The 26,791-nt window shown below is 39.0% G+C and overlaps 1 protein-coding gene across 2 annotated transcripts in view; it reads left to right on the top strand.

The window, feature by feature from the left end:
• PARD3B (par-3 family cell polarity regulator beta) overlaps nucleotides 1-26,791 on the top strand; it is a 1,038,680-nt gene that overhangs the window by 692,078 nt on the left and 319,811 nt on the right. For both annotated transcript variants that reach the window (XM_079924321.1, XM_079924322.1), the window contains 2 exons: nucleotides 9,895-10,101; nucleotides 10,836-11,073. In XM_079924321.1, coding sequence (XP_079780447.1) covers nucleotides 9,895-10,101; nucleotides 10,836-11,073 — 445 coding nt within the window. The remainder of the gene's footprint in view (nucleotides 1-9,894; nucleotides 10,102-10,835; nucleotides 11,074-26,791) is intronic.

Consider the following 26,791-nt stretch of genomic DNA (forward strand, 5'->3'; position numbering starts at 1 on the left):
GAGTCACTTGGCTGGCGAAAGAAACTAACCAGCTCTTTACTTGCTGTCCCAGACATGGTTATTTTCATCAAGTGATTTTAACACTTGGTTTCTCTTTGGAAAATGCCTCTGTAAGAAATAAACTTATTTGGGCTATTGAAGGAAGTGAAATGTATAGAAGATGATTTGAAAAGTGCTGAAGACTGTTAAACAATAGAAAACAAAAAAGTAGAAGTTTTGAATAAAGAGTGAAAATTCAAAGCTAATGATGACTCAGGCCCACAGTGTATGGATGTGGAAACAAATTCTCCTGGCATTCTGTTGGCTGGAGATAATCCTTCTAATGAGTGTAAACATTGCTCATGCAAGAAGACATATGGTACAAACTAATGTTTACTAAATATTTACTGTGTGCCAGGCATCATGAGATAATCCTCTAGCTACCCTGCAAGGGATGTGCTATCATTATCCCTCTTTTACAGATAAGGCAAGGGAGGCACAGAGAGGTACAAGCCTCATCCAGCTTCACACAGTTAGTGCAGAGGTGGGGCTAGAATGCAAATCCAAGCAGTCTGATGCCAAAACCTGTGCTTGCATTAGGTATTGCTTTAAAGATTAAATTTTTAGTGGATGCTGAAGAGTTAGTTAACTGGTGGAACGAAGAGATAACATGTTCCCCATTGGAAATATAATTCCAGAGAAAGCTAGGAGTCAAACATTTTTATTTTCTAGAATTTGGGGATATATTGCCCTCAGATGGGTACTTCACAAACATTAGGGACTGCTCTACATTCTCTGGTGTTATCACTACATGTGTTCATCTTTGCTCTGCACTCGGATTATAACATCTTGGAGGAAAGCAGGTGCCTTATCTTTTATGTCTGAGGCATCAAAGAATTTGGCAGGAGCTTTAGCTCAAGAATTGTCCAGACATAGCATCTTGGCCAAGTCAGTGGCCGAGCTTTTCTTGTCTGCCAACTCAGGGGATTTAAGAGAGGAATTGGAAGGGTATTGAGTTGAGTGGTTCTTCTGAAATTTACATAAGACATAGTAGTAAGGCACTGCCTCTCAGGAATGGTTCTCGAGATCTGTATGATCTCATATGTGAATCTGAAAAAGCCAAACTCATAGACAAAGAGAATCGAATGGTGGTTGCCAGGAGCTGAGTGATGGGGAAACCGAGAAGAGATGTTGCTCAAAGGCTATAAACCTACAGTTACCAATGCTGGGGATGTAATGTACAGCATGGTAACTATAGCTAACAGTACTGTACCATATACTTGAAAGTTGCTAAAAGAGTAGATCCTAAATGTTCTTATCACACACACACAAAAAGCTAATTATGTGAGGAGATGAAGGCAATAACTAACTTTATTGTGGCAATCATTGTGCAATATATACATGTATCAAATATAAATATATACGTATCAGAATCAGATATGTATGTATCGAATACATTGCACACATTAAACTTACACAGTGTTACGTGTCAATTATATCTCGATTACAAAAATAAAATGTTTACCCAGGGTTAAAAAGAAAAAATCAGAGACTCACAGGAACAGTTGATTTCTCTTGATTCTCAGTCTCTCCTAGACACACACTCACGCTGGGGCACATTCTCATTGAGAGTAATGGTGAGTAAAATTGCTCTTATTACTTATTTTATCCTGCCCTTCCTCCCTCCTCACTTTCTTTGTAGCTCTCTCTGGACATGAAAACACAGTTAAACTTGGGTAAGATCAGTTGTGTAAGGTGTATCCTCATTTTATACAGGAAAGAACTTTATAAATTATAAAGCGACAGGAAAATGTTAGTTACTATTATACTTCTATTCCTCTTAGGACCTAGCACAGTTCTGAGTGACAAAAAATACTCAGTAAACACTCATTGATGGCTGACTTGATTATGGCTTGACACTCTAACGGTAGATTGAAACCTAGGTTAAAGCATATCTCTTAAGAGATTGTTATTCGTATTACTGAATATTCATATTGTTGTTATTCAAAACTGAAAAACCTTACTTTCTATCATTTCTGGAAATACTGAGTAATTGAAAATTCAAAGTTTTGTTTTGTTTTTTCTTTATAATGCAGTCAGTTAGCTATAAAAAGGGGAGAAAGAGGGCTTCCCTGGTGGCACAGTGGTTGAGAGTCCGCCCGCCGATTCAGGGGACACGGGTTCGTGCCCCGGTCTGGGAAGATCCCACATGCCGCAGAGCGGCTGGGCCCGTGAGCCATGGCCGCTGAGCCTGCGCGTCCGGAGCCTGTGCTCCGCAACAGGAGAGACCACAACAGTGAGAGGCCCGCGTACCGCAAAAAAAAAAAAGGGGAAAAAAGAGTAAAGCAAAAATTATGAAAATAATTTTTGGCCCTAAAAAATAGAGGTACCCAGTTTATACTACATCCTGTAAAAATGTCTTCATGTGGATACCATCCAAGAAATCAGTCAGTTTGACTTTTTGTTATGCTAATGGTCTGTGAAGAAACTTATTAGAATTCTTTTTAGTAACTTTATCTTGAGAGTATGGCATTATACAACCCACGCTGTATAATATATAAACTGCTCGACATTCAAAAGCAGAAGAAAGAGGTGCTGTTGAAGCAAGCAGTACAAAGAATAAGTGGTAAAAAGAATGAGGAGGGAAAAAAAAATCACTGAAACAATTTGTGTTCAGAATGAAAAGCCTGTTACCAAGACATACAAGGAAGAGCTGGAAGACAAATAAGGGTGTTTTGGGCAGTGGGTAAAAATAAGACTATTCAAAGTGCACATAAGGAGGGGAAAATAGAAAAGGCTAATGTCACAGAGACGTTAAGCAAACGGAATGAGTCGTAGAAAAAGGCAAAACATAGAGAAGATGAGTGAGTAAATATAGGTAGGGCAGAAATGATTAAATCCTTGGAAATGACACAAGAAAACCTAAGGGTCATATTAACGAAGAACAGGAGGCTGTGTGTGGGCTTTGAGGGCGTGAAGCAATCGTGAGGTGTGCTTCTCCCCATAAACTCCCTTCAGCCTCACAGCACTGGAGAACAGGGCCGTCTTCATCCTGTAACTACCCTTTCCTTGCACCTTCCTTTATTCCTACAACAAACATTTATTTAGTACTTCTCTGCGCTGACAATACAAAGATCAACAAGATTAAGAAAATGGTAGGTGGCATTCATCAGTCCTACTGATCCCATTCCACAGGTAGGAAAGCTGGCCTCTTTACTCAGTTTATTTGACTCTCAAGTGAGTCTTCTTTTTTTCCCCCCTCACTTAAATAATAAAAGGTTTTTTTTTTTCCTTCTTTAAGCAGCCACATTTCCCTTCCAGAAACCAATGTTATTTATGTAATTTTTAAATTAATTATTAGCTTGAATACCAGTTAGAGGGGTGGTGGTGGTGTTTTTGACCCAGTGGAGTTATCCTGATAAGGCAGAGAGAGGGAAAACAAAAGATTATAACAAACTAGTCTATTGGCATTAGGTTTGAGTCCGTCAGTTGCCTTAACAGAACCTACCCAGAGATATGGTTATAAATATATTTTGAAAAAGTGTTTCCCTACTAAATTGAACCACAGAGTCCATTTTCTTATCCACAAACTAAAGAGTAAAAGAAAAAGTGTCATGAGAATATTTTGGTGTAATATGTTCACTATTCATTACATTTGTGGGATATAATTTGAGTTCAGGAAAGAAACCAAAATATGGCATCAGATTTTGACTTTCAATTTATAAAAGAGGGAATTTTTAGTGAAGAAAATTAAGGTGTACAGCAGCCCTTAGCAGAGGTTTGAAATCACTTGGAGGGCCATGCCCACACTTACAATCAAAGCATTTGTTGTATTTGTTCACCTCATCTTCCCGTAATTTTCTCTATATCTTTTCACTTTAAAATAGACAATGTTTGGAGACAGAGTAGGAAAGATTATGCAAATATATGAATCTTAATGAGAAGTTCTGAACATTTTGACACGAATGTCAGGAAAAGACCCTGGGATATACGAGACTTTTAAAGGAAAAAAAACTCTGCTCCTAGAGAACTTGGAGATTGCCAGTAAAAGAACTGAGACCCAAATGACAGCAGATAATGTATAAACCAGATACATTATGCCCTATGGTACATGAATAGGAAACAGGGCACTGTGATAAGCTTGGAATGATGATCAATATTTGGAATACTGAGATAGGCAAGAAGGTAATTAGGCCCATTATGGACACAGTTAACAGATAACATAATTTGGGAAATTATACATTTGGATATTATGGGGAATTGGGGCTAATGGATTTGCAGTGATATCTATTAAAGCACATAAGACATTTTGCCTCTAGGGGAAACTACTAAAAAAAAATCAAAATTTTCAGTAAGTGTAATCTGAAATAAAAAGACAGTGAGATGTGTTGGAGAATAAAGTGGCGTTGTGACTTCCTAGTTGGAAGTTGTAATAATTTTTCATTCAAAGAGTTTTAAGGCTATTAATTTCACATCACAACTCCCCATGAAGCAAGGAGAGCATTTCTATTGTATTTGCCCAAGTGCATTGCTCATAATACAGCAAGGCCCAATTGTTAATGAAAGCAAGCTATCTTGACGAATTCATGGCCTTCTCAAGTTTCATGCTGTGTCGCCGGATAGCGTTGCAATCATTTTGATCCCCAGTTTACTACTGCGCACAATTCCTTTATTTTAGGGGGAGGGGCTCTAACATAATTAATTTTCACTAAGTGCCTTGAGGGCCATCAATGTTATTGAAATTTGCAAATTAATACATTATTTATTGTTAATTTATCATGAGTATTTGTTAATTATAAAGCTCTACCTTGGAGGAAACCTTGCCACGTATATGAAAGTGAATACCTTCCCCCAAATAATTCTTTATGTTTTAATAAGAATGTATTGGAAGCAATCTCATCAATAATGGATGATCCAATTACTGGTCTTCTGGATTAAGGCATTCTTTTATTGCAAGATTTTAATGCTAGAATGGGAAGTTCAAGCATTGCCAATGAAATCTCAGACTAATTAAATGATTATAACCTAAGGGGAAGGGCATCCAAGACTCCACTATTAATCTTCCCAAGAATAGCCTCTGTATGTGATGAACAGATGGATATATATACCTTATTTCAGAAGAAAAAGCTGTAAGGAGTTGTCTGGGGAAAAAAAAGTCAGTTTAACTTTTGAATAAAAAAGGAAGGATGGTATTTATTTATAGAGCCCTTTTCAGCTTCTTGCAGAAGGAATAGTTGTATTTTAAAATGCAGTGGCAGATTGAACCAAATAAATTGTGCTAGACCTCCACTTACTCAAATGTTTAGAGTTGATACAAAAGCACCAGTGACAATCATCATCACTAATGCTTTATGAGTCCCTATTACATGCCAGACGCTCTTCCATCCTCGTCTTATCCAAATTTTACAGATTAGGAAGTGGAAAGCACAGGAAGGTTAATAACTCAAGAAATAAGTGGCAGAGTGGGAGGGTGTTAGATGTCCCACAGTCTCTCCACTTCACTATTAATCACTAGACCGTTCACTATTCACCATTCACTATTAATCACTACTCTCTAGACCGTTTTATTCTCTATTATTCTAATCACCTGCCTTGCAGGGAACCAACAGCAGTTCTCAGCTATAGGGCAGAGGCAGGAACCCAAGACTGGGTCAGAAAAACTGAGGTCCACATCCAAACGATCCTCCGGGAGGGACCTTTTGTTTTATAGTCTGTTGAAATGGGACTTTCTACCTAGAAAGGCTGGGGCAGTGGTTTCTCAGTGGTTTGACTCTGTTTTATAGAGGTCCCTCTCCACCTTGACAGTAGCTCTGTACTGCCCTTCTCCCCACTTGTTTCATGCACATGGGAGAAATGGTGGCAGAATCCCTTAAGTCTTTAGACTTGAGTGTTCAGTTTCTTCATAACACTGTATTTTTCTGGATGGTGGGGAGCAGTGGATGTGTCTGAGGGTTGAAAGTTCCCTCGACTCTGTATGGGGAAGGCTTCCAGGACCACGTCAAGCCAATCCTTCATTTGGGAACAGGCGAATCTTCAAAAATGCTGTAGCATCTTTTAAAACAATTATTTCTGTGATGTTTCTTTATGAGACTTTTACTTTAAGGAGAAATTTGGCACGTGGAACGTTAACAACATTTTCATTATACCATTTTGAGGATAACTTTTATCATGCAAGATCCCTCTTTTAGTACCTTTGATAAACGTTGTATCATTTGTTTCAAGAAATTTGTGAATGTCAACTTCATGTTTCTGACAGGAAGATAAGTTTATCTGGATCTTAGAGAACATGGTCACTGAACATAGAAGTCATAAATTTAAAAAATAAAGTCATGCTAGTAAAGTTTGTGAAAAGATTTATTTCTTGGCATTTGCAACTAACCTAAACTGGCCTGGAAGCTGTTGAAAAATCATATTCAGATTAGTTCTGTAGATACTCCAAATGGGACAAGTAAATGCTCAAATTTGGACACAGACCACCTTGTGACTGATAACACGTGGTATTCAAAGATTGCTCTCTCAGATAATTGCTTAAAATCAGCCACGGTCAATATCACATCAGCTACAGGTGAAAATGTGAGAAGTCATCGCTCTTGGGGATGACTTCAGTAGGATAGAGCTTTCTATTATCCCTTCAGAGAGACCTCTGCTTGTAGTGGGAGCCTAGAAAACAACATGATTTGTATAAATGGTTAGGCTAAAATAGTGAATCTTCCCATTCTGAAAGCTACAGAATTTCCAACGCAATGGCAACCTAAGCTGGAACTGGTGGAGATAGGGGTAGGGAAGGGGGACTGACTGTGACAGTTGATTGTGCCCACTTAGGATCTTTGTGTGGTAAAACGCTTTATTCCAAGTGTTTTGTTGACATTTAGTGCCGATGCCATCAGTTGACATAACAGTCCCTCGGAACCAGTAACCTGGACCTTCCCTCAGAAGCCTTGGACATGTAAAGGAAATGTGAACTCTAGTCAAGGTCCTTTTCATGTGGAGATTCAATTCAGTCAGTTCAGTGCACCTGGAAGTCCTGGTAAGGACTTTCCTGATTTCAGATTCTCCTCTCTAACATCAGTCTTTATTTTTCCACCACTATATCCTGTTTACTCCCTAGAAATAAATAAGAAAGTTGTTTTCAAGCCTGAAAATCCCTGAGCCCACATTTGTAACCAAGACTCAATCGCCTTTCTGCTTTTAGTGTTACTATGTACTGAATCCAGTAGAGCTAGGTTATAATTTTGGCCAACATTAGTTGACACTTCTAATTTGTGACTTCTATTTATGTAAAGTGAATTACTTGCTGGCTCTATTAATCCTGCAAAGCCCATGAATCCTTAATGTTCAGTTTGCTTTGAATGGGTAACAGTGTATTTGTTCCTTCTCAAATATGACTTCTTGCTGAGCTTTAGATGAGCTCCTTTTACATAACATGCCTTATGTCTTGGATGATTTATTCACTTTCATGTTCCCCAGAATTTATTGCTAAAGGTTGACGTGAATACTTACAGTTTGGGCTCTAATATAATCTCCTGAATGGCAATTAATAAATAAAAGATGGTTACTATTGTTGACAGAGGAACTAGGCTTTCTCAGATAGTTTTCATCTTCATGTTTTCACCAAACTTCATGTCAGATCCCTAGGGAGTGATGGTGTAAAATATTTTCTGTGAACTCCAAAGCTTCTACTGTTGCCTTAATACCCCGAGCCTCTATGTTGCTTTTTGTTTTCTTGTCAGAAATGATCTTATTCAGTTTCTGTTTCTTCCACTTACCTTCCTTCCTGGGACTATAAGAAACATGCCTATTTCTGGATTTAGTAATGATGTATTCTTACTATTTATGATTTGCAAGTAGCACCTGAAATTTGTCCCTGAAATTTCTTATAATTTTTTTTTTTTTGCTTAGTCCCATCTCTGTTGCATTTATTAATGATGCACTGTTGCCTATAAAATGTAATGTTGGGCTTCCCTGGTGGCGCAGTGGTTGAGGGTCCGCCTGCCGATGCAGGGGACACGGGTTCGTGCCCCGGTCCGGGAAGATCCCACATGCCGCGGAGCGGCTGGGCGCATGAGCCATGGCCGCTGAGCCTGCGCGTCCGGAGCCTGTGCTCCGCAACGGGAGAGGCCACAACAGTGAGAGGCCCGTGTACCGCAAAAAAAAAAATGTAATGTTTATTGTCATCATGTATATTGTTCAAAGTGCAAAATTGCCTCCTGTAAGTTAATGATGAAACTGTAAAACAACATCCAGTTTTTGCATTTTGTCCGCTTGATTAGGCTCAGGGTCTTACTTTAGAGATGAGGAAACTAGAGGCCATTTTAAGTAGCTTGACCATAGTCAAGTAGAGGGTGGAGATCAAGTACAACTTTAGACAGTACAGAGCAGAAAAGGCGGAATTAGGCTGCCTGAGGACAGTTCCCAGCTCTGAAGCTTATTAAGTGTGTATCTCTAGACTAGGTATTTATCTGCTCGGTGCCTCAGTTTCCTCATTTGTAAAATGGGAACAATTTTGGCAGTAGCACAACTGTAAGGATTAGGGTAAGTTAGGTAAAGCACTTAGAACAGGGCTAAGCACTCTCTGCATTATTAGTTATTAGCATTATTGTCATTATTTTGACTATTTTTAACATATTCACAATATATGGGAGGGTGTGTTTTGCTGTTTTGTTTTTTTAACTTTATGCGTGTCTATATAGTCATTATACCTTTGTTGTACTTCTTTTGTATCCCTTGTATTACCTAGTGATAATGTTCATGATGGCAGCATTAGTAGAAGCAAAAATACTGATCATAGTAAGAAAAGATAGGGCTGTTTACTGAGCCTTACTATATGCTAGGCATTGAAGTAGGTACTGTATGTACACAATCCTTAATATGTACTCAATCTGTATCTACTAAAAAACTGCAAAGTAGTTTATTTCCAGAAATGTACGTATAACCCCTTCATGGCAGTAATCTTTGTAACTGGACAGGATCATGAGCTTTGGCCCTGGTGGAAAAGAGCCCTGCTAGAATTCCCTCCATCTTTAAAATAATCCTTGTGCTGCTGGTATTTATATAGCCTAATCTTGTTACGGACAACTAGGGGCCTGGCTGTGGGTGGGAATGGGGGTCAAGGCATGGGTGAAAAGGGGCAGGTGACAGGGCAAGACAAACAGTGCACATGAAAAATATTACGTATCAGAACACACATTATTCAACTTCACCTAGTTTTTCTTTTGGAATATTATGTCATATAAAGAAAACTACCTCTTTCCTAGATACCCAAATAGAAATACATTTGGAACAGTAAGCACTGACACAGAAAAGTTGTTTTCTTTCTTGCTTTGCTTTATCAACTAAAAAAATTGCATTCACCGTACAGTAAGAGCGCTAGAGTATGGTAAAGTGTTTAACCATAAAAATTACAATCACTTCAATGCTCTTTGATTTCTGTGCATAATACATTACTTAATAATTATAAAAACAATGTTGGAGATAATAAAAGCTACAATGTAGGGGAGCGCTTGGAATGAGAACTGTGAGAGAAACACTGTTAGGTGCTCTGTATGTGTGTGCAACTGTGTGTGTGTGCATGTACACACGCTCACGCATATAATCTCTGCAGACCGCTATAGCCTTTCAGAGTCATGTATACGTGTGTGCACGTGTGCATGTATATATATACGTATGCATATTTATTTCTATATATGCCGTATCATTTTAAATCTTCCCACAACTTTATAGAAAAGGAAACGAAGGCTCAGAGAAGTCAAAGTACTTGCTCAAAGTCACAAAAAGCGGCAACGCTGGGGTTTAACACCAAGTCCCACCCATTTAACCCCCCTCCTCCCTTTTTGAGATAGAACAACAACAAGCCTTCCCACTCCACCCCACTGCCTCATTAGGGGAAGGGTGACCTTTTGCCCTTTTTTCTTCCAGACTCTCCAAGCAAAGATTTCGGTCCAACTCTGGGTTTGAAAAAGTCCAGCTCCTTGGAGAGCCTGCAGACTGCAGTTGCCGAGGTCAGGAAGAACGAACTTCCCTTCCACCGGCCCCGGCCGCACGTGGTCCGTGGCCGAGGCTGCAACGAGAGCTTCCGAGCAGCCATTGACAAATCTTACGATGGACCCGAAGAATTAGAAGCTGGTAGGGCAACGAGCTTGCTGAAATGGTTTCTTCCTCTCCTTATTATCTGCGAATCATAGGCAAGAATGGGTGCTTAAGTACAGAGAAAAGTGATTTAAGGTCACAATTATATTTTTGATATTAAAAGTAATTCATTTCCCTGATATGTTTTGCCCTTTGGCTTAACGAACATGGAACTAGATAACGCAACATGTGATTTATTTTACAGTGCAACCGCCAAAGAAATGTTCTCCTTCAATTTCCTACAAGGACCAACTGTCATTTACCCTTAGGGCAGGAGCACTAAGTATGCATCTCTTGACATTATTATTCAAGTCATTAGATGCAGCCTCAACACGAGGACTGACTGCTTTAATTGGGTAGAAGCAGTCCGGTTATAGCTGGACTCAAAAACTTCTCCTGGAAATAAACTCACCCTGTTTGTTTCCCAGCACATCGGCATTCTGAGCTGATCAAGGTTAACAAGCTGCTTTGAGAGAGATCAGTGTTTCATCACATATCAAACCTTTTATACTACTGGCTAAGCAACCAATGTCCCCCACTCCCAGCAGCAAACCTTGCTTGAAGTAACCAGATTTAGGCAGTTGTCTCTTCAAAGGGTACGCGTAGCCTCGTGGCAGGGTAGAACTCCGGAGTGCCTTTATTCATTATTCTGTATTTTACATTTTAACTTTTCTTGAGATACTAACAGTAAGTGCCCCTGACCATGTGTATTGATTTTTTTCTCTGTACAGATGGTCTGTCTGATAAGAGCTCTCACTCTGGCCAAGGAGCTCTGAATTATGAATCTGCCCCTCAGGGGAACTCTGAGCTAGAGAATGCAGAAAATAAAGCCAGGAAAGTCAAAAAACCGAAAGAAAAGGAGAAGAAGAAGGAAAAGGGCAAATTCAAAGTCAAGGTGAAAAAGCAGAAAGAGGGAAATGAAGATCCAGAAAGGAAAATAAAGAGGAAGGGATTTGGTGCCATGCTGAGGTAGGGACCTGCTTTGAAGGCAAAGTTGGGATGGTTTTGTTTTATTTTGTTTTGTTTCTGCTGATGAAATCACTCATTTGTGTGCATTCAAAAAAAACAAATGCAAGCTTTCCCTCCTCTTCAGCTAGATGCCTAAAAAATCTTTTTTTAAATTATAGTTGATTTACAATGTGTTAAGTTCTGCTGTACAGCAAAGTGATTCAATTTTATACACACACACACACACACACACACATATATATATTCTTTTTTATATTCTTTTCCATTATGGTTTATCACAGGATATTGAATATAGTTTGCTATACAGTAGGACTTTGTTATTTATACATTTTGTATATAATAGTTTGCATCCACTAATCCCAATCCATCCCTCCCCCACTCTCCCCCCACCCCACTGGCAGTCACAGGTCTGTTCTCTATGTCTGTGAGTCTGGTTCTGTTCTATAGATAAGTTCATTTGTGTCATATTTTAGATTCCACATATAAGTGACATCATATGGTATTTGTCTTTCTCTTTCTGACTTACTTCACTTAGTATGATAATCTCTAGTTGCATCCATGTTGCTGCAAATGGCATTATTTTGTTCCTTTTTATTACTGAGTAGTATTCCATCGTATATATGTACCACATCTTCTTTATCCATTCATCTGTCGAGGGACATGTAGGTTGTTTTCATGTCTTGGCTGTTGTGAATAGTGCTACTGTGAACATTGGGATGCATGTATCTTTTTGAATTATAGTTTTGTCTGGATATACGCCCAGGAGTGGGATTGCTGGGTCATATGTAGATGCCTAACAATCTTAACTGCTGACTGTGCTTGATCCTTTCCTGCAGAGGCAGGAGGAGCCACTTGGTTGGCTCCTGATGCTCATGGTGATGACGGGAAGCTGTCATAAATGTATGTCAAAGAAAAGCCAACACTTGGTAGAGGCATGGGCTACGCCTATAGCCCTAGGTACCAAAGCATTATGTGGATAAAGAAAAGGCTTCTTCCATCAACATAGGGAAAGCAAGAGGTGAGGGAATCCTCAACTGTGACCTCTAGAACACCGCCTTTGAATTAGAGAAGACAGGTTAGATGAACCACAACCCCACTCCCACCCCACCCCCCATGATTCTAGGTGTGCCCATGGCCAGGTCTGTGGGCACATTAGTCGTCAGAGGCAGTGAGGTGCAGTGGAGATGTCATCGCATCTGGAGTCAGAGGGCCTTGATCTGAACCCATGACCCTCATACACAAGCTGCTGGGCATCGCACATGTTACTTAACTTCCCTGAGCCTTGCTTTCCTCACTTTCCAAAGGAGGCTAGTATACTGCCGTCTAACTCAGTGGGATTGAGAGACAAGGTGTCATAGGCAGTCAGTCCATTGACTAGGCATAGCTCAGCAGGGTGCAATCAGAAAACAACTTTCTTTCTTCTCCTACAGCTACCTTCAAATACACCCTGTTGGTGTTGTCAGAATGTCCATGATTTGATGACATCTCAGTTTTCTGGCTGATGGCTTTCTGGTCACTTCTGGATGTTAAAACACCCTCTTTGTCAGGGGCTAACATGCACCATCTGATGTTAATCAGCGCTTTCTTCTTCCCGGCCCCGCAGGGCTCAGCCCTAGCGAGGGCCCTACAGTGTGCAGGATTCCACATTCTTCTGGTTCTCCGTCTCTGGGACAAAGGGAAGGGAAGGACTTTATTAAAACAAAGGCCTGTATCTGGTGTAATCTGGCAGTTGGGGCTCTTTGTGGGCCACTTCTGTGGAGTTTTCAGGGGGCTCCTTACTGCACCAATCACTGGTATAGGAGATTTATTTTTCCGTTGACTTCCTGAGACCCTTTGACCTCAGGGAGCACAACTCTGGAGCCTCCTTAGCCAGCTGGTAGACTTCTTTGATGATGTCAGCTTAAGGTGGCTTTCGTCCAACTTCCTTCTAGAGCATCTGCTTGGCTCACTAGAATTACCAAACTCTTGCCCCTCCAAATGATAGAAGTGCAGCCTGTTCCCACTGTTCCATTTCTCCTTACCAGCCGTACAGATCCCCCAACCAGCCTGGCATCTCCAGATCACCAAGCAAACAGGTACGACATGGGATGTCAGTCTCCTTTTATACAGTTACCTCCAAATTTTCTGAGGGGTTTTCTCGTTGCCCCCTTACTTATTTTGTTGGGAGTGAGATGAGGAAGCACCTCTTTCCATTACTTCCTTTACTCCTATAATTTCCCAGCAAAGAAAATCCATTTCTCAATCTCTACCCTTCTGTTCCATGGACTGAAGGTGAGTGATGGGAGGTGATAGTTGATGGGCCAGTTTAGCACCTCTTATTAAACCGTTAGGAGACGGATGTCTTTCTTAAGAATGCTTTGTGGTATTTGTCATCACATGTTCTCAGTTTGGGATATGCCACTGAAATTTTAGACAGAAATGGAAAGTTCTATTCCATATCTGTTATTCATATATATATTCTCTCTCTCTCTCTTTCTTTCTCTCTCTCTCTCTCTCTCTTTCTCTCTCTCTCTCTCTCTCAATGTTTGTGTGTGTGTGTGTGTGTGTGTGTGTGTGTGTGTGTGTGTACATACATATGACCTTGAAACTACAAAGTGACATTTAGGGACACAAATAACATCAACACCAGTGGACATACCCCTCAAAAAAACGGTGTTTTTCCTGGTGGTCTCTTTAGACTCTGTATTTCCATTTGCCATTTAAAATTTTAAACTTGTCCTTATTCTGGGTAACTATTATGACTGCTATTAGATAATCATCCTTGATAATAATGGTAACGTACAACTGCAGTATATTTAGATGAGAGTCACCTTTGCAGTCATGGAGTTCAGAGGTTAAAAATGCAGACTCTGTATGTGTAACTCTGATGCCAATCCTGGTTTCTCTGCTTTCTCTCTAGGTAACATTGGGCAAGTTATTGTAATATTTAATCTCTTTCTGTGTCATCTGAAAAATGGGAATAACAATTGAATCTACTATTATTATGAGAATTATAGTTGCTTAATTACAAGTAACTTGCTTAGAACAGTGCCTGGCAAGTAACAAACATTCAGTAAATGTAAATTATTGCAGTAAGTAGAATAATGGCCTCCCTAAAAATGTTCATGTCCCGCTCTGCAGTACCTGTGAGTATGTTATATAGCATGGCTAAGGAGAATTGAGGTTGCAGGTGGAATTAAGGTTGCTCTTCAGCCGACCTTTAAGATAAGGTGATTATCCTGAATTTGCCCCTGTGGGCCCAAGGTAATAACAAGGGGCCTTAAAGGCGGAAGAAGAAGATGTGACTATGGAAGAAAGGTACAGAGAAATACAGTATGTGACTGGAGGGGCTATAAGCCAGGGACTGTGGGCAGCTTCTAGAAGGTGGAAAGTAGAGAAATGCATTCTTTCTGGAGAGCGTCCAGAAAGGAGCACAGCCTGCCAACCCCTAATTTCAGCCCATTTCTGTTGTCTAAGCCACTAAGTGTATAGCAAATTTTGCATCATCAATAGAAAACCATATAGCTATTATCATAATTATTAATACTTCTACAATATCAGGGTAATTTGTAAGGTAAAAAAAAACCCTCTTTAAGGTGTTAAAGGAGAAAAGCTATAAGGATTTGGCTAGTCTGTAAATATAAAAACTATTAGAGCTTCACATATCCCATTTTCTAGAATATTATTAAAGTAAGCCTGAACTTTGTATTTGACTTCAGTTGATGGGATTTGGCAGGTTCATTCTCCACTGCCCAGAATACGGGGCTGGCTCTTCCTGTTGTCATCCAGTATTTGCTGTGTTTTCCTCTGGTAGAAATCACAGGTCCTAGATCCTTGAGACATCTAGCAATTTGGATTTTGTTTCCTTGTACTATTTAAGCACAATTAAGATCCGAAAGGTGGTGTTGGATTTTACCTCCAGTGTAAAAATAGCAACTGTTTTCCATAGCCTTTTGCATCTGAGTTTGTGAGCGTATTGGAGACGCTGCTACCTGCACATTTTCAACAACAAAGAACACAATAGCTGTTACCATTAGCTAACAGATTTTGCTTTAACTCTCATCTGTTGCTCAGACGCTATTGACTTAGTTTCTTGTTTAAAAAAGATTGATTGCTGTAGGGATCTCGAGGAGTTGGATGTGGCTTTGCTCTTGCTTGTGGGAAGCTAAGTGTTGTGTGCTTTTCTGATATTCACTGGCCGCTTTTGTGTTGATGACATGTAGTAGCACAGTTTAGCTCAGTTCATTCAACCTACTTCCTGTCGTTTTGAAAAAATGATGGGGGGTCTCATTAATTCCTATCTTTACATCTGTTGTCTGATTCCAGTAGGCATGTGTTTTGTTGATTGCAGAATTACCTCTTGGTAGATTCAACTATGGCTCCTACACAGGCCGTGAATTATTGTATATTGAAATTATTGAATTATTGTATATTGAAAAATACACAGCTTAAAACCTACCAACTTTGGTAGTTTCCCTGTATGCTGTTACCTGCTGTTGAAAGAGAAGTTTAGAGGATCAAGATGCTTACATTTTTCCATTATGTCTTTCTTGTATTCTTCATGACACTACCCTGTAGAAAAGACCACCGGTGGCTTCTTGCAGCCAAAGGGTGAAGTTCAAACCCCTCCAAAAACAGCCCCATGGCTGTCAGCCCTACTCTGCCTTCCTGGGGTCTAGTAGATGTTTTCTAAGCACTGAAGAAAAATATCTTTTGGCTAAGAAAATCTTGCCCTGTCTAGAGTGGGAAATTCAAAAGTCAGTTCTTGATTTATCAATTATTTAATAACCTTGTCAACCCTTATATTCTTTAAGCTGAATTCTGTCACAGATTTGTGTTTAAAATCCATTCCTTTACATCATAGCAGCTATTGTCTCTTCTTGATATTATAGACCACTCACTTTGAAAACCTCTGGTCTATCAACTTGTTCTGGACCCTAAATGGAAAGGCTTGATGGCGATCAGGTATCTTTCTCTATACCCTTGGTCTGCCCAGGAAACTCCTTTTTTAATGGATTAACAAAGAACAAAGAGTAAAGCCTGCCAATCGGAATTTCATTTCTGATTTTAGTATGTTTGCCCATATTCATTTGATCAGTAATATTGTTGAATACCTCCTCTTTGCCAAGCACATTCACAATTATTCTTCATTTATTTAACACCATTTATTGAAGGCCTACTTTGCATCAAGCACTGTTCTAGGCACTGGACATACAGCAGGAAATCTCTGCTTTAATGTACTTCTTTTATCTTCACAAAGGAAGAAAAAAATCAAAGACTTTTGAATTTCTTGTAGTGAGTTTAAACCAAAAACAAAACATGTAAGCTATCTATAACAATGAATTTCCTAGGGAGTGGTGCGATGTTTGCCTCGAGGGAATCAACAGTCAATTTATATGGTGCTGAACAAGACCTCCTGGCCATGGCTCTTATGGAATTTATATTCCAGTGAGGGAGAGAGAATAAACAACTCACTCAAAATAAATGAGATTATTTCAGGCTCTAGTAGGTGCTATGAAGAAGGTAGAATCAGAAGGGATGGTGTCATGTCACCCTCAGTAACTGGCTACCAGCCTGATATAGTGTGCATCTGCACAGGCTACACTGAATTTCCAGCAGATATGTTATCAGAACTTAGCACGCTGGGGTACTAATGCCAAATCACCTTATTCCTGCTTTTTTTTTTTTTCCATTTTTGCAGCATATGAATATGGGAAGATTATTTTTAAACCAGTTTCACGTAAAGTTATAACAAAGAGGTAACCCAAATTGTGTATGTTTTAGTATATATGATACCTGAAGTATCATTTTGAAGTGATGATACTTCACACCTGAAGTAAACATTTTAAAGACACATGGTCTGTGATCTGAACGGTGAACTTGATTTGCAGCTGCTCATATTTAACTCTGCTCCTCGGAGCCCCACAGTTGGATATTCTTTATTATTTCTTCCTAACTCAGCTAATGCAGGTATACGTCAGGCATACACTGGTTCAGTTTCTACACTGAAAAAATTAAATCATGAACCCTAATGACAAAGGTATTTTTTAAAACACAGAGGCAGCAACTTTTATTTCTAAACTTTGCAAATGGTATAAAGCATCTATGTTTCGTCCATGTTTTGCTCAAATATACTACAAGCATGCCTCGTTTGGTTGTGTTTCACTTTATTTTACTTTGCAGACATTGTATTTTTCACCAATTGAAGGTTTGTGGCAACCCTGCCTCGAGCAAGTCTGTTGGTGCCATTTTTCCAACAGCATTGGCTCAGTTCGTGTCTTTGTGTCACATTTTCATAATTTATGCAGTAGTTCAAACTTTTTCATTATTATTTATTTGTTATGGTGATCTGCGGTCAGTGTTCTTTGGTGTTACTATTGCAAAAAGATAACTCGCTGAAGGCTCAGATGACGGTTAGCATATTTTAGCAATAAAGTATCTTTTAATTAAGGTGCGTACATTGTTTTTTTAGACATAATGCTATTGCACATTTAATAGACCACAGTATAATATAAACATAACTTTTATATGCACTGGGAAACCACAAAATTTGTGTGACTTGTTTTATTGCGTTATCACAGCCGTAGTCTGGAACCGAACCTGCGGTATCTGCCTGTATATATCTTATTGAAACTAGGGCAACTCTATATAATGACATCTGCTGTGAATTATTTTTAAAAGAACACTCCTACACACACACACACACACACACACACACACACACACACACACACACACACACACACACACACCCTCATCCTCCACCACCACCACAAACAGCACAGACATCACTGCCACCAAATTCTTAACTGAATTGAAAATCTGCCCCTTACAGACTCTGTGGCCTTCATTAATCCCTTTGAGTCTCAGTCTTCTCATCAGTAAATTGGGGATAATAACGCATCCCCTCCGAGTTGTGAAGTTTTATGAGCAAAGCTATTAGTGTGGTGCTTGGCTTGGTAGACTTCCCCTCTTGTCTCCCCTCGAGGCCCCACCCCAGAGAGCCAACCATCAGATATTGCCTTTCACTTGGAGCCCACTAAATTTCTGCTTCGATTTTTTTTACTTTTCTTCTAATTGCTATTATGTATTTCAGGTGGCCATGCTATCTTTAGCCTGGACAATTTTGCATAGTAAAACTCTAAGAAGTAATGGTAAAACTCTAAGAAGTAGTGATAAAACTAAAATCATTCAATCATTTATATTTTATAAACTTTGGGTCACCCCATTCTAAATGTAACCATGAACTATTTTCAAAGGTTATTTCATCACTTGGTGATGGAAAACTTTCTACTGAATTAATTCAGTAAAACTTTCTATTGCTAAATACAAATGGAGAATGGACTCAGATGGAGAATCAGGTTTTTTTGTTTTGCTTTCTTCTTTTTTCTTTTTTTTTTCCTTCTCCCAGTATTTCAGGCCAGAAGGTATGGATGGGTTTTGGACTTGATATTCCTAATGCATGGCTCAGAGTTATTTCACTGGACTGCCTTGGAAGTTGTCTTATAATACATTACCCATAAAGATACATTTTGACTTGATTTTTAAATTAGGTTAGATAGACTGAATACTTAAATCTCCAGGGAGCGTGACATCTCTGTCCTACATTTCTGCTCCTTACCTTGATCCCATAATGGCTGTTATAGGTTTATAGGTCTCGTGTACAATAAGTATAATGCAGCCATGCCTGTCATTGCCTCTTTCTAGATAGTGGTTGTAAAATGTTCAATTTTATGGGTATGAAGGGTAACCTAGCTAATGTAACCAGACCAGTGAAATCGTAACAGTCATTTCCCCAAAGGCAAAAGGCCGAGCACTGGGTAGCGTTAAGGTGCTTGGTTTCAGGAAGTAGAGGCCGGTTGGAAACATGAAATTTCAGATGAAAAATGAAAGTCAAAGTGGGTCAAAGTTCGTAATTCAGCTTCGAGCTGGATATAGAAATACAGTGAAAACACAGTGCCTTGCAGATCAGGGTAAAATGCCTGCAGATATTGAGTCTGAAAGAAATATATGACTGTGGCAAAAAAAATAAATTTGCATGTCAAAGGCTACTTCCTGGTGCCGCCATCCGTCCTCCACGGCTGTCTGTGATTGCAGAGGAAAAGAAACAGAAGATGAAAACACACTGGAATTTAGTTATCCTCATTTTTTGCCTCTTTGGTAACTGAATTTTCTCACCTCACAATCCATCTTAAATTATTTACTTTCTCTTCCACAGTATGAGCCATGAATATTTCGTTTCTTCGTTTTGTTAATTTGCCAGTTTTCCTTTGAGCTAAGTGGCCTAGCAATTTTAATTTTTCATTTGAGTTGGGAAGAGCAATGACCCTTTTTTTTTTCATTATTACCATCACAGGGCTGGACTCAGAGTGCTACTTTTTATGAGCAGCAGTGTCGAGCCCATAATAGAAATGCAATGTAGAGAGTGTAATATACCGATATTGACTTCCATTAAACCCAGTGGTGTGATCGCTGATAATATTTATATATTTATGTATTATACATCCTAGCTTTTGTTCATTTGCAGCTAAGCACCAGAGGGGAAAATTAGCCTCATAATATGAATAGATTGTGAACAGCAGAATGCAAAGAATCCGAGAGGGAGCTTCTATGAATAGGACAAGGGGTATAAAATGATGGAGAGAGATGCAAGTATGGTAACTAAAAAGTATAGATTAAATTTGGATCAAACAAATTTAGGATTGCTTGGTCGGCATTTATTTCTTAACTAAAAGACGACCCAGAGACAGATGGGCTACTCGATAGGCTGAGCGCCGACAAATGAGCTGCTATGGTGCCCAGCATGCAGTTTGTTTGGTGTCTGACTTTAATTTTTTTTTTCCAGCCGTCAAGCATGTCTGCAAATGTTTCTTTATCGTTCTTTATTTTTTTGGAGGGGTGTATGTGTTCAATGGAGGGGCGAGGGGCATTGATGGAGTTAATTAGTATAAAAATGTATGGGTAGCTTGTTTTCAAAATCATTTTAAAATCTGATGGCTGTTCATAGCCTTCCCCTCCTACCCTATGTAAACTTGGTTACTCGGTAGTTCTGTTCATGGCTGTCCAAAGCAAGATAATTTTCTCATACTTATCACAATAAAAAATTATCACATAGAATGTCAACCAAAAGGCTATTTGTTTAATTAGGGTTCTCTTCTCCTCTTAATATGTGTGCATAGCTCCCATTAACGTTAATGTGATTACCAAAGAGCACTGAAGAAGAATAGACCCGTTTACCTCATTCCTTCTCTTGGATAATGAGGTTTAGATCTGTTAACAGATCAGAACAAAAGTCCAGTGGAAAAAAAAAATGGGCTTAACTTTTAAAGAAATTGATATGCTAAAAAGAACTTTCACCAGCACTAAAGTGGAAGCAACACATTCATAAATAAACTTCATTAGCATCTAAGGTGAAATATAATCATTTAAGATGCTGGATTAATAAAATGCAAAGGATTTCCTAATGGGCCCATTTGCATACTCATATTAAATAACAAAACACATTAATAACAGTTTTATTCATATATATAAACACTCGTAAGTTCCTAGTTGAGACTGTATTTGCCTAATTTGCTTTGTACCATGTCCAGCACAATGTCATGTCCTTGTAGGATGTTTACTTAATACTATTAGATAATGACATGTATAGATTTAATAATTTGCTTGAAAGAAAAATGGAATTAGTTCTTTACTTTGCACCTTTTATCTGAGAACCTCAGTGTAATTCACTGACATCCATCTTCCAGATGCATGGGAGATGAATGTGGTAAATAGCAAAGAACAAGACGTGGAGAAGTGAAACAGCCTTCCTGCAGACGGGCTTTGAACTGGTAACAATACCAAGACCCCTCCTGACCATTGCTACCATTGTGTTAGCATTTAAAAATGCGCTGACACCAGCCATAATTCTGTGTATACTTTCGTACACCCATAGTTCTTTATTTTTGCCATTCGTTGGGTTTTTATGTCTTAAGTCAATGTATGAAACAGCAACTTAGTAACATGAGATGGTTAATAATTAAGGTAAAAGGCTTGAACCTTTGGCATAATAAATGTACCTGTTTTCCTCGTAGAATAAGAGGCCTCCCAGAACCATTAAAAACACGTATAGGATATAAAAATATACAAATATTACTGGGTTGCACATCTAGAACTATTATCTCAACCAGGCTAAATAACATCCATCAGGAGTTTGGAGACAGTCCAGTTTTGTTTCTTCAGCTAGCTGTCGGTCATTTCTGCACGGTGGCCCGGCCTCACCTCAGCTTCATCATGTCTAAAATCTAATTCATCATTCACCCATCTAAGTCATGAGCTCATCCTGACTTCCCTGATTCTGTTTGAGGCACTGCCAGGAATCCTGTGACATCCAGGATGCCTCCCTCTTTCCATTCTCATTCTTCCATCAGCCAGCAATCCTGCTGATACTTGCAAAATGTTGTCTCTTCCATCTGGGCCTTTTTTTTTTTTTTTTTCCATTTCCACTGCCGTACTCTAATCATGGTCTTTGTTATCTATGACTAGATGACTTCAGTAGACACATAACCGATCTGCCTGCTTTCTTCCTTCCTTCATTCCAGTTCATCCCAGACAGAGGTACCAATCATTCATTCATTCAGTTAGCAGATATTTAATGAACACCTCATGCCCTAAAATGCAATACAGCACAGTGGCCAAGAGCAGATCCTCTGGAGTCATTCTATTTAGGTTCAAATCCCAGCTCTGTTATTTTTTCAACTAGTCCGTATTTCAGTTTCCTCTTTTGTGAAATTGGAATAATAATAATAGCATCTACCTAATAGTACATTAGATGATACATGAAAAATACCTGATATATAGCACATCCTTAAAATATTAGTAGTGTTTTGCTCTAAGAGCTGAGATGATTCCCAATTACCTAGTAGTTCTCAAAAATCCAGCTGTACTCCAGAGTTATCTACAGAGCTTGTTAAAGTTATAGATCACTGGACCTTATCGTGAGATTCTGATTCATTAGGTCTAGGCTAGGGCCTGGGACCCTCTGATGTTTTGTTGCATCCAATCCCAGGAACCTCCATATGGGAACTACTAACTTATAAAAGAAAATTATTTAATTTGGCATTCAGTACCCTCTGTATTCTTATTCAAATTTATATTTCTATCATTGTTTTTTCCTGTTCCTTTCTGCAAACCCACCACTCCAGCCAGATTCCTCACTGTTACCCAAAACGAGTTTGTGGAGCCCTAAGGTGGCGCCCTCTCTTAGGATAACCTCCTTTCCTTCTCTGAATCCTGCCAGGCTCTGAACCCACCTTAAGCCCCATCTCCTCATGAGTCCTTCTTTGACCTGCATGTCTCTCTCATCAAAACTCTATAGTTCGTGTCTCCTCACTTAGTACTCCCCACAGGCCAACTCGGTTTTTAGTTTGGGTTTTACATGTCTGTCTCGTCCTCAGTGGGATTGTAAATTCCTTTAAGCAAAGGCACTTCCTCGTGATGCTTTTCACTGTGTTGGCCTTTAATAAGCTTTTGCTGATTGACTGGTTTATATGGTGTGCTAATTGGAGTAGACTGATTTGGATATTCATGTGCTGTGCCCTTTAGTAATTCTAGATAATAGTATTGAAAATAATGAAAACAGTGGAAGCGGTGCAAAAATAAGAAAAAGGGTGAACTGCATTGGGTGTTAATTTTTTATTTTAATTTCTGCTTGAAGAAAAAGTTGAAGGATGAGTTAACTGGTAATAGTAACCAGCTGTTCACCATCTCTACTGAGGACAGGGCTAGAGAAAATGGGCCAAAATCACTGTCAGAAAAAAATGAGGTTAGATATAGAAAAGAAGATGGTTGTTAAGCACTGGAATGAGGTTTCTGAATAGGTGGTAGAATTGACCTCCCTGAAGTATTTTAACAGTAGGAAGGATGAATTTCCATCTAAAATGATATGAAAAAATTTGCCAGTCAGTTCATTACTTTAGTATCTATTAAATGCTACTCTGGGGAACCCCAGAAAAAGATATACAACATGAACCCTTTACTTAAATTTACTATCTAATTAAGATGACCCATAAATATGAAATTATTAACAAAGAAAATAGGATTTAAGATTAAGAGCCAAACTGTAAGGTTATGACCGTAATTATGGGTGGAATTCAGTTCTATACCCTCCAGCCCCTCTCTATGTCTCCACCCCTAAAAAGCTAACTCCAGGCCTTTTTTAAATAAATGGATTTTCAATATCTCATTCCAAACTGCTTCTTTAGGTTGAGCGGAGCAATCCCTAATCTTTTTTTTTGAAATAATTTATTCAATACTATTGACCAAGCCACTGCTAAGTACACAACAAACATGTTGAGACTAAGCAACCAATCTTTGATTTCTTTTTTTTCCTGACACATCTTTCATTCATACAACAAATATTGATTGATTGTCTAATAAGTGTTGTTTTCAGTTTGGAGATAACCACAGTAAACAAGTCAGATGTGTTCTCTTGATACATGCAACCTTGCCTGAAAGTGTGGTAGGGCTCTGTTAAAGTGACATAAAATTTGCTAAGCTCCTTTTAAATAACCAGAGCATCCCTGAAGCCCATAAAACTGTGGTTAAACCATTAGCAGTGTCCTCGGTAAAAATATTGAAAGTAAGATGTCTCAATATCTAAACTTAGCTGTGTAACTGCCTTCTTGAATGGAAGTTTTTACCTGCCTGAGAGATACACTTTTATACACTTGCAGTATGTGTATAAATTATCATTGTGGTTATCAACTACTTGGCCATTGACTGAAAATGATTAGAGCATAGATGTATCTGTAGACGTAGATAAGGGTTGGTATCTGACAAGTCAGTTTCACAAGGTGAACTGTCACTGAATTGAAGGAACTAGCCCAAGACTATTAACGCTTAACTTGCCAAAGTAGAAAATCTAATCAGAGGCAAAATGAAAAATTTGGCCTTTAAACATATTCACATTCAGTGTGTACTTTGGTCTCTGTTGGGGCGACCAGCTCATCCCAGTTTGAGCACTGAAAACTCCACGTCCCGGGAATCTCCTCACTTTTAAGCAAATAGGGACAGTAGATCACCCTAGTCCGCATTCCCAGTTAGATCTGATGATTCCCTAATTTCCCTCCCCATCTTTGTTTATATGCCACTATATAGTCATAAAATTCTTTGAAAAATAAAACAAAAATTAAAAGTAATTTTATTTTTACTACTACAAATTTAAAATATTTATACTAAAAATTAAAGAAATATATAAAAGAGCGGAAGCTATTAAGAAAAAAAAACTGGAATGCACCCTTCTATTGTCTTAGTTTTTTGTGCTTGTCTATACCTGAGCTGCTGTCTATTCTCCTAAGGCTTTCTTAGCAGCTAAAAAAAGCCACATAGCTCCAGAAATCAAAGTACAGATGTCTCAGCAGAGAATGACTAAAAGTAGCACCTCCACATGCCCACAAAAGAATTCTTTAAAATATTATGTAATTCAAAACTCAAGAGAAAGCTGGAGGGTACCTGGACCAGAAATAACGGTTTATGACTGATTGCCGACAAAATCACCAGTGAACAGTAAAAACCCTAATTCTGGGGCTTTGGGTATTAGTTCCTCCCATTGATAAGTTTCTTCTCCCCCAGGGACTGTAATTTTCCACTTTAAATTTGACCTCTAGTCAATATATAGTAGAAAATCAATAGCATAGATTTGTTCTGCCTTCCTTTTGCCTCCTGGAATTTTCAAAGTATGTGAAGGAACAGTTTTTATGATGAAGATGGACTGTAAAATGAAAGAGGTGGCTTGGACCAATTTTCTAGACCTTTGACAGAGACAGTACACCAGACTACCCATGCCACCTTCTCTACGTTTCTGTCATGGCTTTGTTATCGGCAATCTACCAGGGTATTTAACATCAACAGTGATATGATTACTGACATACTTTTGTAAAGACTCTTTGGCAGATTAATTGGAATTTGCTATCAGAATATTTTCCTATTTATTCTACCTTCTCCCCTTAATTGTGTTTTACTACTTTCAACGGCAACTTCTTTTCTCATACTGTGACTTGAGTAGAGGGAAACGGGGAAGAAACTCACAGAAACACAAGAGTAATCCAAAAACCTAAGCATTCAACGTATATACAGATAATTGTTCTTGCATTGTTAAAAGTGAGCATAGGTGGCAAGGAACCTCTGCAACAAATGCAGACGTGGGGACGAGCTAGGTCATTCTCCCTCCCTCGGGCAGATTCAGCTCCCTCCCGTGACAGTTTGGTCAGCCTTCCAACTCCAGCTCACCCAACATCTTCTCAATCTCAATATGCTCAGGACACACTTTGTGGAAAAGTCTGATTACTCTAGACTTGCATTTGAATTGGTCTGGATCATCTTGGTATTTTCCATTGGTTTTATATCACTTTGAGTGTGAGATCCATGTCTTAGGAATTTTTGTTTTCTTCCAGGCACCTCTGCCTTTGCTTCATTTTTTTCTCCCTTTGCCTTCCCCACATGTCTTCTCATAAATGTAACCCAGTTTTCAGGTTCCTCCTGGTCCTAGTCTCCTGAATGCAACACGGAAATAGATTATCAGTAGTCTCTCCCCTGACCCTGGTCAGCTTTGTGTAATTGCTCTTCACTTCAGGCATCTGGTAGCCGCACCACAGAACTCAGTAAACTACGGAGCTGAGTAACCATGACTCTTAAGCAAAGTGCTGCCTTCATTGCTTTTACTCTGGAGTCTTCCTGGCAGCATTGCCTAGTACCCTTGGTCCTGTGTGGGTCCCGCTTTGAACCCTATCATCCTAGACTAGAATCCTGGTGTAGTGGGACTTGGTTATTTCTGACAGGTCACACCCAGAACACTCGTTCCTGGCTCCATCCCTAGCCGCGTATGTCTACTTTCAGAATAGTTTTTTTTGAACCTCATGCATCTTATCTGACTTTCAAGTATTCGCCTGTCATTTGTTTTCTTTACTGCCATGGCCTGTGCTGCTTATGGAATATGCCTGCATGGACCACTTCTAGACTAGTTTGCTGACCTCTCTAAGGCATCCTCCGTATCTTTGTGTGATTCCTCCAGCCTTTATCCATCCTGGTTAGTAGGACTCTATCTAATCCCCTTCCCCAGTAACTCTATGGTGTTGGGCGTATCTGACACCAAATTTGCTATTGCTCACTGCCTTGCCCGTTATATGCATTCAGCAATGGATTACTGAGTTAATTCTTGATTCTAAGAAATCTATTCTAAAAATAGTAACTAAGAATCAGTTTCTACTTGCAGATGCTTCAGTAGGCTGACTTGATTTTGAAATAACAATTGATATTTTTTCTCTTGTTGTTGTTGTTTATTTTAATCCGAGGTTTTCATTTTGAAAAACTCAAGTATTAATTCTGAAAGGGAAAAACAAATCCTTTCAGTACTGGAATCTCTGACAGAAGGAGCTCTCTTCATTTGGAAATACAGGTTAAACCTACTGATAAGCTCTGCTCTTAAGTTTTGCATTTTCAGTATTAAACTTTAAATCTATCGTGTTTTATTCCAAAAGAGATGTATCAACGTAAAGAGAAATAGTGGTAGGTTATAGCATGCAGTAGAAATTCTAATAGACTGTTTAACAATAATATGGCAGGCAGATACCATTTTAATCAGTATTGTCATTAGCGACTGTCAATAGAGAGGATGAGATGTTCTAGTCTTTGTGAATTATGATTTAGGGCTGGCACAGCAGTCACACTGAAGTATATTTATTTTACAATATAGAGACATTGA

Source organism: Stenella coeruleoalba (assembly GCF_951394435.1).
Source record: "Stenella coeruleoalba genome assembly, chromosome: 6".
Taxonomy (NCBI): domain Eukaryota; kingdom Metazoa; phylum Chordata; class Mammalia; order Artiodactyla; family Delphinidae; genus Stenella; species Stenella coeruleoalba.